Genomic DNA, 16,117 nt, shown 5'->3' on the forward strand with positions numbered 1-16,117 from the left:
GGGGGGCGGGCCCTCAGCGGAAAGGGGTGGACCAGGGGGGCGGGCTTTTCATTAGGGCGGCGGGATTCTTTCGTGTGTGGGGGTGGAGCCGCCACGCTGTGCTTTCCTGGAGCGTGGGAGGCGGGATTTGGGGCGGGGCCGCAATTGTGGGCGGGGTCTCAAGAAGGACGAGGGCGGGGCCGGAGCCGGCGCGGGAGATCAGGGCGGGGTCGGGTCCGCTGTCTAGTTGCTTTTTCCAGGCATGGCTCCGCGCTGTTGGCGCTGGTGGCCCTGGACGGCATGGCCTCGGACCCGGCCGCCTCCTTCCGAAAGCACCCAGAGTAGGAGCAGGGCACCTGTAGGGCTGAATGGGAGCGCGGGGAGGCCTGCGAGCGTAAGAGCCGAGCTGGTTCAGGGCTGGAGAGGGGAGAGAGAGGGGACCAGGGGCGAGACTGGAGGGGTCCACTCATGCAGATGAGATGGGGGTGGTGTACAGGGGCAGGTGGCGGCCTGTGCGGTAATATGTGAGGCTCCTGGGGTGAGACGGGTCAACAAAAGTGAGAAGGGGAGACCATGATGTCCACAGAAGTGAGAAGGAGTGAATGGGGGGTGATAAGGCGGTCTGTGGGGCGAGAGGGAAGTCTGAGGCGAAACAGGGGCCTCTATGGGCAATAGAGGGCTCTGTGGAGAGAGAGGTAAGAAGAGGTAAAATGGGGCCTTGTGGGGAGATCCACAGGGGCGATATGGGGTCTGTTGGAAGGATGTGGTATTCTAGCTGGGTGGGTATGGAACCCGGTGAGAAAAATTAACAAGTGCTGAGCAAGGAAGCTTCAGGGGTGATGGGGATTGTCGAGTAGGCCATCTTCAGCGGCACAGTAAGTTCATGGGTGAGATGAGGGCTCTGGATGGAGACACAGCCTTTGGGAATTCAGATGAAGTAAGGGACCCTGCAAACGCCAAAGCTTTGAGGAAAAAGAGAAGGAGTGCACAGATGAGGGTGAAGCCTGGGAAACCCCGTTTTCTGTTGGACACTGAAGTTGGGGCTTGGGATGGGGAGGGAGTCTTTTTTTTAATTTTTTAAATTTTATTTATTTTATTTTATTTATTTATGGCTGTGTTGGGTCTTCGTTGCTGAGTGCAGGCTTTCTCTAAGTCGCGGCTGGTGGGGGCTACTCTTCACTGCGGTGCGCGGGCTTCTCATTGCTGGGGCTTCTCTTGTTGCGGAGCACGGGCTCTAGGAGCACAGGCTTCAGTAGCTGTGGCCCGTGGGCATCAGTAGTTGTGGCTTGCGGGCTGTAGAGCACAGGCTCAGTAGTTGTGGTGCACAGGCTTAGTTGCTCTGCAGCATGTGGGATCTTCCCAGACGCTCGAACCCTCGTCCCCTGCATTGGCAGGCGGATTCTTAACCACTGTACCACCAGGGAAGTCCCGGGAGGGAGTCTTGAACTGACCTTCCTCCCCGGTCCCCCCTGCCCTAGGCTTCCGCCAGCAGTTCTCCACACAGGAGCAGACCCCCCAGATCTGTGTGGTGGGCAGTGGCCCAGCTGGCTTTTACACCGCCCAACACCTGCTAAAGGTAAGCCGCTTCCTCCTGGTTCCTTTTCCCATGATTCACCTGCTGCTCCAATCCTAAGGGCAAGCTCCACTCCTTTGGGTTTTAAAAGCACTCCTGGGTCCCTGAAGGGGAAGGGGCTCCCAGCCCATCTAGACGGGACATTTCCTGCATGCTTTGTCACCTGGGGCTCCCCACTCTAGGTCCTCAGCTAGAAGAGAAGTGTGTTTGCCTCATGGGTGATGGTCAGGGGTCTGTGGCAGACGGTCGGCTATGCCTTCTTGGCCAAGTACTCCAGGGAGCTTATGCAGACCTGCGTGATGACTTTGTTCTGCCCCTCGTCTTCCCTTCTTTCTCCTCTGTCTCCACTCTGTCCCGAACATCCTGCATCTTGAGGCCACCCCCTCTTCTCAGGGATTTCTGTAACTTTAGGCCCCTCACTGCACTCTCCTCGCCAATAGCTCCAGCCCTCCCCATGCCATGCTGGTCTTCCAGCATGCTCTCCACCCTCCATTCCACGCCTTCCCCCCACCCCATGGCCAGGGTCTCAAGGTTTATAGTATTAGCCTTGGTGGGCAGGGCCCCAAGGTTGCTGGTCACCCTTGAAACCTCGGCAGACCTTGGCAGGAGGGAGGAGGGAGGGAGCATCATGGGTTGGCGTGAGTTGGTGGCGGTGGGGTGGGGTGGGGAGGGGTGTGGGAGACCTAGGCTGACTGAGACATAGGACGATGACCTTGCTGTGGAGAGAGAGGAGAAAGGATGAATATATTAATTACATGCACACACACATATGCAGATATTAATACTTAAAAAGTAGGGCGATCAACCTGCTCAGCTTGCCCAGGATGTAAGGCTTTCAGTGTTAAACTGGGAGGGTCTGGGGGAGGCCAGGATGAGTCGGTCACCCTGCCAAAAAGTGACCTAAGCACGGCTTCCAAACAGCACAGGGGAAAGAGCTAATTACGATGAAGTGACCAGAGTGAGCCCAGTTGGGTGGGGTCAGTGAGAAAGTGCTTCCTGGAGAAGTGCGTTGAAGGAGGTCTCAGGCTCTGGAGAGGGCCTCCCGCACGGGCGCTGGCAGGAAGACCAGGGATCTCCCAGGGGCTGGGGGGGTCCTGGAGGGCTCTGTGTAAGGGGCACTGTGTGAGCGGAGCCTGAAGTTTGGAGAGGGAGGAGGGTAGGCCTCCCAGGCAGGATTCTCAATGTCCCCAGTGTGAACAAAGGCTCTGGCCTGCACATACTTTCCCTGGGGGAGGTGCTGGGGGATGGGCACCGAGGCCAGTTACAGGCTGGTCCTGGCCCACTGGGAGCTCCAAGCGACTGGCTGTGCTCCCTCGGCAGGGACACGCGCAGCACATTTGGGACAGTGGCACTTAGCCGAGTCAGGCACCGTGTGTACAGCATCTCATCGCATCCCCAAGACAAGTTGCGAAGCAGGTGGCACGACTGTTGCTTCACAGATGAGAACTGAGCGAGGCTGCCCAAGGCCCCACCTCTGAGCAGGGAAGGCCTGGGTTCTGAGCGTGGGCACTCCGATGGCAGAGGCCGCTCTTAAGCTCCACGCTGGGCCATTCAGTAACCAACCACTGGACACTGACATGATCCAGGCACAGCTTGGCACTGGGAACATGGGTGCGAGCAGGACAGACGTGGTCCCCATGCTCAAGGACCTGACAGTCTACTGTGGGAGGTTGTGGAGTGGTGGGAAGAGGGTTTATGCGGTATTCTAGGGCTCTGATGTGGGGGGGGGCGTGTACAGGAGGGGTACCTAACTCAGCCTGGAGGAAGTGACGTCCAGATTACCATCTCAAGGACGGAAGGACAAGCCCGGTGGGGCAGGGGAATGGGTAAGAGGCCAGAGGGCCCCAGGCACAGAGAACCATGTGACAAAGACCCAGAGGAAAGAGAATGCGGGTTTGGGGACCGTTGAGTTCAGGAAGGTGGGCGTGTGCAGTGAGGGTGGAGGGGTGAGAGCAGAGGCTGGAGGAGGTAGGCGGGCCCAGATCCTTGTGGCTGGGAAGCCACTGACCAGCTTGGACTCATGCAGTTTCTCTTGGTGCTGTCCCCCCTCTTCCCTCCATCAGAGACCTCTGGGGGACTTGTGAAAATACACATTTCTGGGCCTAGTTCCCACCTAATCAAACTGTGTCTGGGGCCCAGGAATCAACATTTGAAAACAACCCCCTGCCTGCAGCTATAGGTGGTTGGCTTCAGTGAAGGGTTTTAGGCAAGGGACTGAAAGCACCCCGTTTTTGATCTGGCGCCCTCTCTCTGCCTGCAGAGCGAGAGGCAGGGCTAGTGGCCGAAAGAGCAGTGGGGAGGATGGGGGTCTGACTGGACAGGGTAGAGGGGAGTCAGGGAGGAGCCCCAGCTTCCTACCCCGGAGCAGAGAGGGAGAGGTTTGGGGGAGGGGAGGACTGACTTTCATCCCAATGGGTGTGAGGTGTCCGGGGTGAGCTGTTCAGGGGTCTCAGGCTTGGTGAAGAGGGCAAGAAGGGCAGAAGAGGGAGAGTAGAATGTCATCAGTAAGTCCACGGGAATTTGAGGTCACAGGAGGGAGCGGAGGACAATTCCCCAGGGAATGTGTGTGGGGGCAAGGGAAGGGGGGTGTCTCAGATTGGAAGAACCTCAGAGAATATTCTTGTTAGAGGGGGGACAGAGAAAAAGGGGCCTGGAAAAGAACAGCCAGAGGGACAGCCAGGGACCTGTGAGAGCTAGGGAGGAGGGGCATCCTGGAAGATGAGGCCAGTCCTGTGAGAGAACCAGTAAATAGGTCCAGCGGTTGAGCCTTATGGAGGTGGCCTTGGAGAGAGCGCTGTGAGCTGGAGGGAAAGCTCCACAGCTGGAAAGAAGGGAAGATAAGACGGAAAGGCGGAGAGCGGCCCGTATTGACCTCCAGGCTCAGCAGTTTGAACTTTGTCCCGCGGCAGGACAGCCAGGGAAGGTTTGTGAGCAAGGTGGTGTGACGGTAATGACAGCTTTTGATTGAACACCCACAGCAGGTCACTCCCTGGGCTAAGGGTGTAGGCTTTCCTCATTTCGTCCAGAAGCCCACGCCGGAAGGAATGTTCTGTGGTCCAGTAAGGAACATTCCAGCGGCACAGAGTCAGATAGCGGTGGGGCTGGGTTGGCCCCGCGGCTGTTGACTCCAGAGCTGCAGCTCTTCAAGGGCACAGCGACGTCAGCGGGGCTTGAGGGGGGTGGGGAGAGTCGGGAGGCACGATGGGCGCGTGGAGGGCCGGGACTTGGGTGCAGGCAGTGGGATGTGGACAGAGGCAAGGAGCTGAGCGGGAGGCTTTGTTGGGCTGAGGGCTGCTGGAGGGCGGGAGCTCATTTGCCTCGAGTCCCACTGAATCAGGAGCGTGGAATCGCGCCACAGCCTGATCGGGCACAAGGCAGGGTAGTGTCACCCACGGGAGCCCCAACTGCTTGACCCTGAACCTGCTTGTGGCCCAGAGTCTCACCGTCCTGGCCTCCGGGATGTTTCCCAACAACCCTGAGGGGCGTGTCATCTGTCCCGGTTTACAGAGGAAGAGACTGAGACCCGGGCGGACGCTGGGACTTGCCGGGGCCATGCGGCTGTTCGGTGGCAGAGCTACACCACACTTGTCTGCCCGACCCCCAAAACTGAGCCTTCCCCACGGCCCCTCTGGGTGCCCCGGGGTGGGGGGCAGGCAACGTGGAACTGACATACGAGTGAGATTGTTTTTTCTAAGACTAGGAGTAGGGCCACTTCCATCCCCTCTGCTCCCCTCATGCCCCAGCTGTGCCTCTAAGTCTCTGTCCTGCTGGTCCGCTTTCCAACAGGATGGTCTCGGAGGCTAGAGCTGAAGCAGGTGTGAGTTTCCAAGGGTGGTTCTCAGGTCATCTATGGGCTGGGCATTTCTAGAAGTGTCCGCGGGTTCTAGGGCAGGGCTGTGTGTCACGTCTGACCCAAGTAGACGAAGAAGCTCCCCTGATACGACTCCAGTGGAGGGAAAGCTGCCATCTTCCTTGGTTGGCCAGAGTTCTCGCCATCTCAGTGGGCTGGCAGTCCTTGAAGTCTGGCCTCGGCTGCCTGGCCCTGTGCTGCCCACTCCTCTAGCCCGGCTCTCTAGGCAGATGGGGAGTCGTGGGCCTTTCTCTCTCCTTGCAGAGGGTCAAGGCCACCTTGTTAGCCCACTGAGCTGGGCTCTCCTGCTTTGTCCTGGGAAGGGCAGGACCCACAGGGGCCCGCCTCGGCCCCACAGCCATTGCCTTCTCCCCCAGCACCACTCCCGGGCCCACGTGGACATCTACGAGAAGCAGCTGGTGCCCTTCGGCCTGGTGCGCTTTGGCGTGGCGCCCGACCACCCCGAGGTGAAGGTGGGTCTCTCTGGGCTCAGAGCAGGGCTTTGGAGACTTTGGTTGAGGTGAGGAGGGAAGGGAGGCTCCCTGACTGCATGGAATGACCCCAGGCCCTCTGGGGGGATGCCATCCCGGACATTGTGGGGTGAGGGTGGCATAGCCACGGGCCCTGGAGCTGCCCCACCCTCTAACCCCTCCCACTCTGGGCCCCGGCAGAATGTCATCAACACTTTTACCCGGACGGCCCACTCTGACCGCTGTGCCTTCCACGGCAACGTGGTGGTGGGCAGGGATGTGACCGTGCAGGAGCTGCGGGACGCCTACCACGCCGTGGTGCTGGTGAGCGCAGACGGGGAGGGGGCAGGGCCGCCGCAGTGGTTGGTGGCAGCGGGTGGAAGACCTAGGCGTGAGGGCCATGGCAGAGGCTGTGGAGGAGGAGCCGGAAGGAGGCCGCTGGCAGCCCGGCAGGGGCTGCCTGGCCCCTTAGCCGCTGCTGAGGCCTCTGGGTCTTTCCTCAGAGCTACGGGGCGGAGGACCATCGGGGCCTGGAGATCCCGGGAGAGGAGCTGCCGGGCGTGCTCTCAGCCCGGGCCTTTGTGGGCTGGTACAATGGGCTTCCTGAGAACCGGAAGGTGAGTTTGGGGAGCGCTCCCCTGGCCTCTTCCTCCCCACTCCTCCACCGGGGCCAGGGGCAGCTCTTGGCTGCCGCAGCTCGGGGAAGAGGGAGCCACAGGCCTGGGAAGCGCGCAGTGAGATGAGATGTGAAACATCAGGCTGGCCGAGGGGCGAGGCCCCTGGGAAGAGGGGGCGCCGGGTCGGGGTGGAGGGACCTGAGCTGAAGCTCAGGGCGGTGGACTTTCCGAGAGTAGGGGAGCCTGAGGGTGCGGCCGGGGACTGGGCGTGAGGCTGAGATTTGCCTGACTGGGGCCGAAGTTAGGGGACCCCTATCCAGACCTCTGTCCTCCAGCTGGCGCCGGACCTGAGCTGTGACACGGCCGTGGTTCTGGGGCAGGGGAATGTGGCTCTGGATGTGGCCCGGATCCTGCTGACGCCACCTGAGTACCTGGAGGTGAGTGGGTAGGTCAAGGGCTGGAGGGGTGGAGGGGGTGTCACACCAAGGAGAGGGTGCCCCTGCCTGCAGGGTTTGGGCCTCGTGCCTCCACGCTGAGCCTCTGTTTCCCCTTGGTGCTGGGCAAAGGCCTTCCAGAAGGCAACCCGTGAGCTTCATCTCATACCATTTCCCCCTTCACATTCTGCAGCTACATAGGCTTTTTTTTTTTTTTTGCGGTACGCGGGCCTCTCACTGCTGTGGCCTCTCCTGTTGCGGAGCACAGGCTCCGGACGTGCAGGCTCAGCGGCCATGGCTCACGGGCCCAGCCACTCCGTGGCATGTGGGATCTTCCCGGACCGGGGCACGAACCCGCGTCCCCTGCATCGGCAGGCGGACTCTCAACCACTGCGCCACCAGGGACGCCCCCATAGGCTTTTTAAAAAAAAGTTTTCAGTATACACACACCATTCCTCTTGCTCAGAACCCTCTCAGCTCCCCTCCTGCCCATTAACCTGTTTGCATCTTTTAGTTCTTGGTTCAGTTCTCCCTTCCTCCAGGAAGCCTCCATGGACCTGAATAGGTCCATTTCCCTGTAATACTCTCCTCCCATAGACTTGGCTACTTCTGTTTCAAAGCATGTTGTCACCACTGCGATTTTATACTTTTTATTGAATATTCGATAAGTCTCTCTCTCCACCAGATCAGAAGCTCTGTGAAGGCCAGTACCACGTCTCTTTTGCTCAACATTGACACCCCCCCATCCATGCCCTTTGCACAGTGCCTGGCACGTGGTAAACACTCAGTAAACACTTGTTGAATGAAGAGCGTGGGCCTGGTTTGCTACTAATTGGAGCCATTCGCAGAATTGGCAGCAGTGCTCCATCCGGCCACCGGGGGGATGGGCAGCGGTGCCACTTCAGGCTGCCAACCTCACCGCCCAGCCAACGGAGAGGCCCCCCTTCTGCTGTCAGTGTCCAACGGCTTTAAGGTCCTCCTTTTGTGTCAGAAAACGGATATCACGGAGGCTGCCCTGGGGGCACTGAGACAGAGTCGGGTGAAGACGGTGTGGATAGTGGGCCGACGTGGGCCCCTGCAAGTGGCCTTCGCCATTAAGGTGCTGGGGCCTGAGGGAGAGGGGCCAGGGTCCCAAGTAGATGGTCTGCTCCTTGGGGGGTGTGGCAGGGCGAGCTGCCTGGGGTGGAAGAGGGAGAGCCAGGCAGGGCCCCCCCGGGGCCCAGTGCCTTGTGTGCTGGTGGGAGCTGGTGGTGCCTCCCACCTGGGCTGGGCTCTGGGGTGGGCTCCGGAGTGGACAGTGCTCCGGGCCTGACTCCTCCCCCACTCCCCGCCCACACCGCCAAGGAACTTCGGGAGATGATTCAGTTACCAGGAACTCGGCCCATTTTGGATCCTGCGGATTTCTTGGGCCTTCAGGACAGAATCAAGGGTGAGGGGCCCTGGCCCGGCCCCCCGGCTCACTAGGGAGGGGATGGTCTAGGTCAGAGAGGGCTCGGGAGAGGGCATCAGGGGAGAGGGCTGTAACCCGGACGCCGCCCTGAGATGTTCTGTGTTGCTAACAGAGGTCCCTCGCCCGAGGAAGCGGCTGACGGAACTACTGCTTCAAGCAGCCACGGAGAAGCCAGGGGTGGCGGAGGCTGCCCGCCGGGCATCGGCCTCCCGCGCCTGGGGCCTCCGCTTCTTCCGAAGCCCTCAGCAGGTGCTGCCCTCGCCAGATGGGCGGCGAGCGGCAGGCATCCGCCTGGCAGTCACCAGACTGGAGGTGAGTCTCCTGTTACCCAAAGACACCCCCATTCTCAAATCTCCCCAGCCCCAGCCTGGCGCTTCCCACCCTCTCCCCACAGGGTGTTGGTGAGGCCACCCGGGCAGTGCCCACTGGAGCCGTGGAGGACCTCCCCTGTGGGCTGGTACTGAGCAGCATTGGTTATAAGAGCCGCCCCATCGACCCCAGTGTGCCCTTTGACCCCAAACTCGGGGTCATCCCCAATATGGAGGGCCGGGTTGTGGATGTGCCAGGTGAGAGGTGCAGTGGGGGGCAGGGAGGCTGGTGTCTCCCGGGGCCATTCACATTCATTCATTCATCTGGTGACATGCATTGAGAACCTGCTCTGAGCCAGGCCCTGTCCCAAGACCCTGGCCCTGCCTCAGCCTCCTCTTGGCCCTAGAGGAAGCTCCCAGTCTAGCTGAGATGCCCACACACATGTCTGGTTATTAAGTCATTCAGTTTACTGAGGCCTGCTCTGGGCTAGGCCTAGTGCTGGGACTGGAGACGAAGCAGCAGCCCCTTGGCCTCAGCGAGCTTCCAGCCTGATTTAATATCCACAGACCTGTCTAGTCATTCATTAATTTGTTCAGTGTTTACTGAGAGCCTGTTGAAACAAGGTGGGCAGGACCCAGCTCCTACAGGGAGCTCCTGGTCTACAGGGACACTGAGGTGTAAGGGGGATGGCATGGTAAATACAGGTTGGGAAGCATTGAGGGCAGTGGGCCAGCGGCCAGAGTGGGCCCAGCTGATGGATGCTGGGAGGCCGTGGGGTGTATGGAGGCGTGCGTACATGTGTGTGTGCTGAGGCCCAGGCTTGCCAGGCGTGTCCGGCCAACTCCCCATTCCTTACCCCTTTGTTACCCCTCTCCAAGGCCTCTACTGCAGCGGCTGGGTGAAGCGCGGGCCCACAGGTGTCATCACCACTACCATGACTGACAGCTTCGTCACCGGCCAGATTCTGCTGCAGGACCTGAAAGCGGGGCTGCTGCCGTCTGGCCCCAGGCCTGGCTATGCAGCCATCAAGGCCCTGCTCGGCAGCCGAGGTCTGGGCCCCGTGTGAGCTCCTGGGAGGTGGGGTGGGGGTTCCCTGGGCCCTTCACTGTCTGGAAGGGGGCTGCTCTGGGCTGGGGTAGGGGAGGAGGTGAAAGCAGTGACCCGTCTTCCCTCTGCCGCAGGGGTCTGGCCTGTTTCTTTCTCGGACTGGGAGAAGCTGGACGCTGAGGAGGTGTCCCGGGGCCAGGGTGCGGGGAAGCCCAGGGAGAAGCTGCTGGATCCTCAGGAGATGCTGCGGCTGCTGGGACGCTGAGACCAGATCCCAGGCAGGCACGGAGGGGAGGAGTGCTGTGCGGGGGAGAGGGATCGGGGTCAGTCTGAGCAGGACTCTGCACCACAGCTGCATCGCCTGGCCGTCCTGGCATGGGGCCTTGGCTGCCCCTTTTCCAGGGGCCTCTGAGCATTTCCTCGTGCCAGAAAGTCGCTCTTGCCACTGTGGGCAACTCTCAGCAAGGAGATAACCTTAGTTAGGGATGGGTGCAGGTGCAGGCTGACCTTCCTCCCTCCTGCCTATCTCCTGCTGGACTTTGGAGGGTCACCAGGTCGGAAATGTGCTGGAAATAAAACACCTGCAACCGAGGGACAGTGGTTGATGTGCGACTTCTTCTGGGGCCCGGGGTCACCTTCCAGCTGCAGCTCCCCTCCAGTCGCCAGGTGGCGCTGCAGAGCCAGCTCGTGTTCAGGGGCCTCCTGGGGGCTCGAGGGGTTTTGGCAGCCAGTGCTGTCACCCACCGTCTTTTTCTCAGCTTGGTCCTGCTGCGGCAGCCGACCTGCCTTCTGCCCACACGGCAGGCACCTTGCCTGCTCTGCTGGCCCTACTGCTGGGTCCCCTCCCTGGTTAGTCCCCAGTGCGACCCAAACAAGAACAGAGAGAGCTGGGCAGCAGCTTGCCCCATCTGCTCCCTGTGGCCCCTCTGTCTGGTGCGGGTCCCCCACTCTGTCCTTCCCGCCTTTGTTGGTTTCCAGCCAGACTGACAAGCCTTGAAAAAATAGTACCTCGATGTCCGTAGCCTGTTCTCCATCTTTTACACCAGGCCCCAAGATGCTGGCCTCACTTTATAGACAGGGGGCTTCTCGGAATTAACCGGCCCAAGGTCACACACTCAGTGAGCTTCGGACTCGAACCCAGGGTTCCGGGCAGCCTGTTTTCTCCGAGGTTGCACTTGGTCCCGAGTGTCCTGTCGGGTCTGGGGACACAGTCGTGGAGAGGGGAGAAGGGACGCGAGGGCGGGCAACAAGAGTCCTAGAACAGCACGGGAGCGGGCGGCGGGGTGGGCCGGCCGGGGCGGGCCGGGGCGGGGCGGAGGCTGCGGGCCCCGGTGGGGCGGGCCCGCGCGGGTGGCGGCGGCGGCAAGCGCTCCGCCACAGCCGGTCGGCGAGCCCTGGAAGCCTGGGCGCGGCGCGCTGCCCAGCCCGGGACGGAGCCGGGCGCCGAGCGGGCCACTAGAGGGGCCCGGGGGGCGGGCCCGGTCCAGCGCGCCAGGCCGCGCCACGGGCACCGGCCCCGCGGCGCCCTAGCTCAGGCGCCCGCCGGGCTAGGACAGCACGCGCCAGCGCGCTGAACCGAGGCGCGGGGACATGCAGCGCGCGGGAGGCGGCCGGCGCGGGCTCTGGGCGCGGGCGCAGCGCCCCTTCCCCCCGGTGAGTGGCGGGCGCCGAGCTGGGGGCGCCAACTTCGCCGCCAACTTGGGGCTGGGCTCAGGCGCCGCGCGGGCAAGGACAGCGGAGACAGATGGCGCGGCACCGGGGAGAGTCTGGTGGACGCAGGGAACCCCAGGAAGGGGGCGCCGGGGGACCGGGACCCTCGGGGACCGGGCCTGGGGTTTGGACCCGGACGGGCGGAGAGGAGGTGAGGAAGAGGCCGAGGTGACAGGCGCGCGGCGGGCGCGAGGGAAGGGCGCGGGCGAGGCGCCCAAGACGTTCGTCTCCTGGGTCGCCGAGCCCTCCAGCTCTTTCGCCCGGCACCACGGCACCGCAGGGGAGGGTGCGGTGTGGGGACGTGGGAGTCTAGGCTGCGGGCCCCACAACTGTTGCTGCTGGAAGCCGGGCGGGGGCTGGGGAGCGGGGCTGGGGAGCGGGGCTGGGAGCTGGGGCCGTGGCTGGGTTCGGCCAGAGCGGAGGGGGCTGGAGAGGGTACGGAGCAGAGAGGACGAAAGGGGGCTGTCGTTGGCTCCAGGAGCCCGGCCCCCTGCTCCCGGTGGTCTGCTGAGCACCTACCGCGCGCATCTGCCTTCACACTCCCGCCCCTTCACCGGCTGTAAGTCCCCCAGGTCCTCCCCTCCCAGCTCTTCCTTCGGTAGAGCGCTCCCTCCTCTGACCTCAGGAAATCAGCGTGGGCTTCACCGGGTGGTGGGTTCTTCCCAAATGCTGGACCCGCGCCCGGCGGACCCAGGCTCCGAGGAGGGGAAAGGAAGGGTGGGCGAAGAGGACCTGGGAGAGCCGAGAGCCTGGGTGCGCTGGGCCCTGGCTGCCCCACCAGCGTGTTGCTCTGGTCCCCCGGGGCTTCGACCAGGATCCCCGACAGCGGGGAAGGGGAGCCACTGAGCCTCCTGCGGCAGAAGGCGGTTCGTGCCAGGCCTAGGTGGGCAGGGCCAGGTCCAAACGAAGGCAAAAGCACCCAGTGGCCAGAAAATCGCCAAGGGTGCGTCCCACGACCCATCCCAAGGTCCTGCTGGGTGAGCGAAGGGGGAATTCCCGCGGGGCCCTGAGGCTCACCCCACTTGTCCTACTGCTCACCCGTCGGGACTTGGGGCCCAGTCCCCAGCCCTCTGACAGTGGCACCGCCCCGGCTCGATCCGATCCGGGCTATGGAGAAACTGAGGAAAGGAACTTGGGCGGCGGGAGCTCGTCTGCTCAGTCTCAGAGCCCGTCTAGTTTCTGGCTGCGCCAGTCCGTTTCCAACCTGCTCCTAAACCCCGTTAGGAATTCGAAGAGGAGCGTGAAGGGGACTGGGTAGGTCGGGAACCGGACTCCTGGGTTCGCCCTAGGGCAGGGCTGGGCTGGTACCCGCCTACAGCCCCGCCTGCCAGGCGAACTCGGCGCCCCCCACCCGCGGGGCTTGGGGTGGCGACCCAGCTTGGGGCAGTGGGGATGGGGACCTGGGAGCCGGGACCCCCTCAGAGGGTAGCAGCGAGGCGGGGGGCGCGGAGTCCGTGGTGCCCAGTTTGGCCGCCAGGAGGCGTGGCGCGGGTCCCCGCGCCCGGAGTTGCCGCCGCTGCTGCCGCCGCATCGCGAGTGTCCTTGAGCCGCGGGTGACGGTGGCCCTCGCCGCTCGCGCCCCCTCCTCCCGCGGGGGGAGCCCGATGCCACGTTCCCTATGAATTATTTATCGCTGGCCTAAAAATACCCAGAACTTCACAGGCCGAGTGTAAGAAATTCCCCCGGGGGTTCCGGGAGGAATCAGCTGGGGGGGGGCGGGTTCGTCTTGGAGGAGGGAGACCTCGGTGACCGCGCCAGTGGGGGCAAGGTGGAGGGGTGGTCTTCTCCCCTGGCGCCTGGGTTCAGGTCTTAGCTCGGCAAAATGGAGGGAGGGAAACCCGACGGCAAAGCTGAGGCCGCTCACTCGGAGGGCAGTGGATCCAGAGGAGCCGCGCAGCCGGGGTCCCTGGGCGCCCGGGAAACAGCGCGGTTGGTGGGTTAGGCCGACTCCTGGGACCGAGGCTCCCGGCTTAGAAGAGGGGGCGGCCATCAGATGTCTGGGGTGTGAGTGCGCGTGCACGTCCGTGTGCGGGAGCCTGCCTGGGATTGGGGGGGCAGGGGGAAGAGAAGAGCCCTAAGCTCGTGGAGGTGCTCAGGCCGTTCAAGGTGATGCTGAGTGTCCCGGAAGTGTCACCATTGCCGCTCTCCGCCGGGCTTTTGGGGGGTCCGGGAGTTCATCAAATATTAACAGCACGTTTGTGAAAGGTGCGGACGGCAAGTGGGTGGGCAGAGGTCCTTAAGACTGCAGTCCAGTATGGGGCAGGGGCATCATGGAGTGGGCAAATTCCTGCAACAGGGGGCAAAATGATGAGGGAGACATCGCAGAGGCATAGCCAGGAGCTCCCCAACCTGGGGGCGGGGAGCTGGCGGGGGGGAGAAGGGCAACTGGCTTACAGCCAGACCCAGACCGTCTGTCTTCTCACCCGTGTTTCCAGAGCCGCCAGGCACTAAGGCAGGTGCTCTGTGGGAGAGGGATTTAGGTGGGGCTCTGAAAATTCTGGAATTTGTCCTGTAGACAAGAGAGAGGCAGTGGGAAGAGGACATTGTAACCTGAGGGAACAGCAGAGCAAAGGCCTGGAGATGACGACAGCAGGAGCTGTCTGGCCACCAGACCGGAGGGAGTGTGGGGTGCACGGAGGGGAGGACAGTTGGGGTGTGTGGGGCTCTGTGCATGGGACCCAGGTGTCTGGATTTCATTTGTGGGCACCAGGGAGCAGCTGTGCTCTTAGAGGAGGGGTGCAGTGGCCAGAGGACTGTTTCAGGCCAGTGGGGCAGGCGGGGGTGGGTGGATGGGAGGCGGAGAGGTGGGAGGCCAGGGGGAGGCAAGTGGGAAATTGGACGAGGCCAGGGCTCGGGGATGACCTCCTGCCTTGCGGGGGAGGCTGGATGCCTCGTGGTGCTGGGACTCTGGAGCCTGGATCTGCCCATTGCTGTTTGAAGCTCAGAGACTGGCCTGATTGGGGCCCCTCCCTCCAGGAGCATTCGGCAATCCCTCCTCATCTCCAGTCCTGGAGGACACCTTCCCAGCACAGAGAGTTTCTAGGGGCAGTCCCCCCTCAGAGCTGAGGGAGGACCTGGGTCCTTCATCTAGAGTCACGTGGTCCAAAAGAAACAAAATGAGAGCCACATGTAGGCGCGTTAGAAAAAGAAAAAAGAGAAGTGAAATGAATTCTAACACTATATTGTTTAACTCAATGTAGCTAAAATATTTCTTCAACATGTAATCCATATAAAAATATTAGTGAGAGATTTTCTTTTTGTAATACAAAGGCTTCACTCTCCAGCGTGCATATTACACTTCACAGCGTACCTCAGTTTGGACAAGCCACATTTAAGTGCCCAGTAGTCATACGTGACTGGTGGCTGCCGTATTTGACAGCGCGGTTCTAGAGCTCAGAGCTGGGAGGCATAAGTGGGGGAAGCTTCGGGCTTCCCAGAGGATGGGGAACCTACAGAGGTGGGCAGAGATGAGCACAGAGAGGAATTGCAAATGAGCCCGACAGTGCCCTTTGCAGGTGTGATTTGAAATCCCTCATTGGAGGTAGTGGTGGGCACGGCACGCTTAGGTTCCCACCCTAGAATCACACGCCTCCAGGCTGATGTTCTAAGTCAGTGTACTGGGAAACCATACACGGGGAGATTTCAAGGGCACAAAAATGAGCACAGTGTGCCCTCCCCTGCCCCAAATCCTGTCTTCTCATTTTGAAATGAAACCAAGCCCAGCCTGGTCACCATTTGGCTCTCCCCTGTTCAGAAGTTTCACTGGGGATGTCATGGAGATGGAGAGGGTGGCAAAGCTGTGGCCGATGGCCAGCTGGGAGGGAGAGCTGTATCCGTGGGCACCACTCACCGGTGTGGCTGTTTGTCCAAAAGCAATGATGTTTGTTTCGCAGGGATACACGTCAGGCTCTTGGAGTAGGTTAAAAAATCCCTCACACCAGCGATGGCCTAGGGTGGCAGGTCATGTGTGAGATACCCCGAGCCCTGAACAGATCAGTGGTGACATACTCCTGCTGTGGAAGAGCTGCTACTAATTGAGGCCACAGAGGGTAGAGTAGGGATATCCAGTGCCCAGGAGGAGGGGGCTTTGTGCCAAGTAGGATTATGAAGAGCAGGGCCCTTGAGGATGTTAGATTCAGTTTAGGATGGAGAAGGGGTGTGTGTGTGTGTGTGTGTGTGTCTGTGTGTGTTACAAGAGCTGCCTTCCTTTACCTGGCTGTGGGGCTGTCACCTGTAGGATGAGGATACTGATAACAGTGGGTAGCCCTCCCACTGCTGTGAAGTAGGTCCTGTGATTACTGCAGGCAAGAAATCATGGCTCAGAGAGGCTAAGCAACTTCCCCAAGATCACACAGTTAGTAAGTGGCAGAACTGGGACTTGAACTCAGGTCTCTCTGACTCATATGCATGCACTTGGTACCAGGTTAGCATTTTTTTTTTAAATAAATTTATTTATTTATTTTTGGCTGAGTTGGGTCTTCGTTGCTGCACCCGGGCTTTCTCTAGTTGTGGCGAGCGGGGGCTACTCTTTGTTGCAGTGCACGGGCTTCTCATTGCGGTGGCTTCTCTTGTTGCGGAGCACAGGCTCTAGGCGCATGGGCTTCAGTAGTTGTGGCACGTGGGCTCAGAAGTTGTGGCTCACAGGCTCTAGAGCGCAGGCTCAGTAGTTGTGGTGCAC

General features: G+C 61.2%; 1 protein-coding gene across 4 annotated transcripts; it reads left to right on the forward strand.

Annotated features, from left to right (window-relative positions):
• Positions 1–189: 189 nt before the first annotated feature.
• On the forward strand, positions 190–10,322 carry FDXR (ferredoxin reductase). 4 transcript variants are annotated; one of them, XM_060135214.1, is made up of 13 exons: positions 227–320; positions 897–1,015; positions 1,484–1,555; positions 5,780–5,875; positions 6,074–6,196; positions 6,376–6,489; positions 6,825–6,926; positions 7,915–8,022; positions 8,268–8,352; positions 8,486–8,685; positions 8,768–8,939; positions 9,561–9,731; positions 9,864–10,322. In XM_060135214.1, the coding sequence occupies exons 1-13, from the start codon at positions 242–244 to the stop codon at positions 9,992–9,994; spliced, it is 1,572 nt and encodes a 523-aa protein (XP_059991197.1). In that variant the 5' UTR covers positions 227–241; the 3' UTR covers positions 9,995–10,322. The 4 variants fall into 4 exon arrangements, with proteins under 4 accessions (XP_059991194.1, XP_059991195.1, XP_059991196.1 ...); XM_060135211.1 differs by lacking the exon at positions 897–1,015 and having other exon boundaries at positions 190–320; positions 1,458–1,555; positions 5,667–5,875; XM_060135212.1 differs by lacking the exon at positions 897–1,015 and having other exon boundaries at positions 190–320; positions 1,458–1,555.
• The last annotated feature ends 5,795 nt before the right edge of the window (positions 10,323–16,117 follow it).

This window comes from Lagenorhynchus albirostris, chromosome 20 (genome assembly GCF_949774975.1).
Source record: "Lagenorhynchus albirostris chromosome 20, mLagAlb1.1, whole genome shotgun sequence".
Taxonomy (NCBI): domain Eukaryota; kingdom Metazoa; phylum Chordata; class Mammalia; order Artiodactyla; family Delphinidae; genus Lagenorhynchus; species Lagenorhynchus albirostris.

Bases quoted from the DNA above. Each gene is read 5' to 3' on its own strand.
- FDXR (XM_060135214.1), top strand. From the start codon at position 242: ATGGCTCCGCGCTGTTGGCGCTGGTGGCCCTGGACGGCATGGCCTCGG. The intron at 8,023-8,267 runs GTGCTGGGGCCT...CACACCGCCAAG, and splicing joins AAGTGGCCTTCGCCATTAAG to GAACTTCGGGAGATGATTCA. The intron at 8,686-8,767 runs GTGAGTCTCCTG...CTCTCCCCACAG, and splicing joins TGGCAGTCACCAGACTGGAG to GGTGTTGGTGAGGCCACCCG.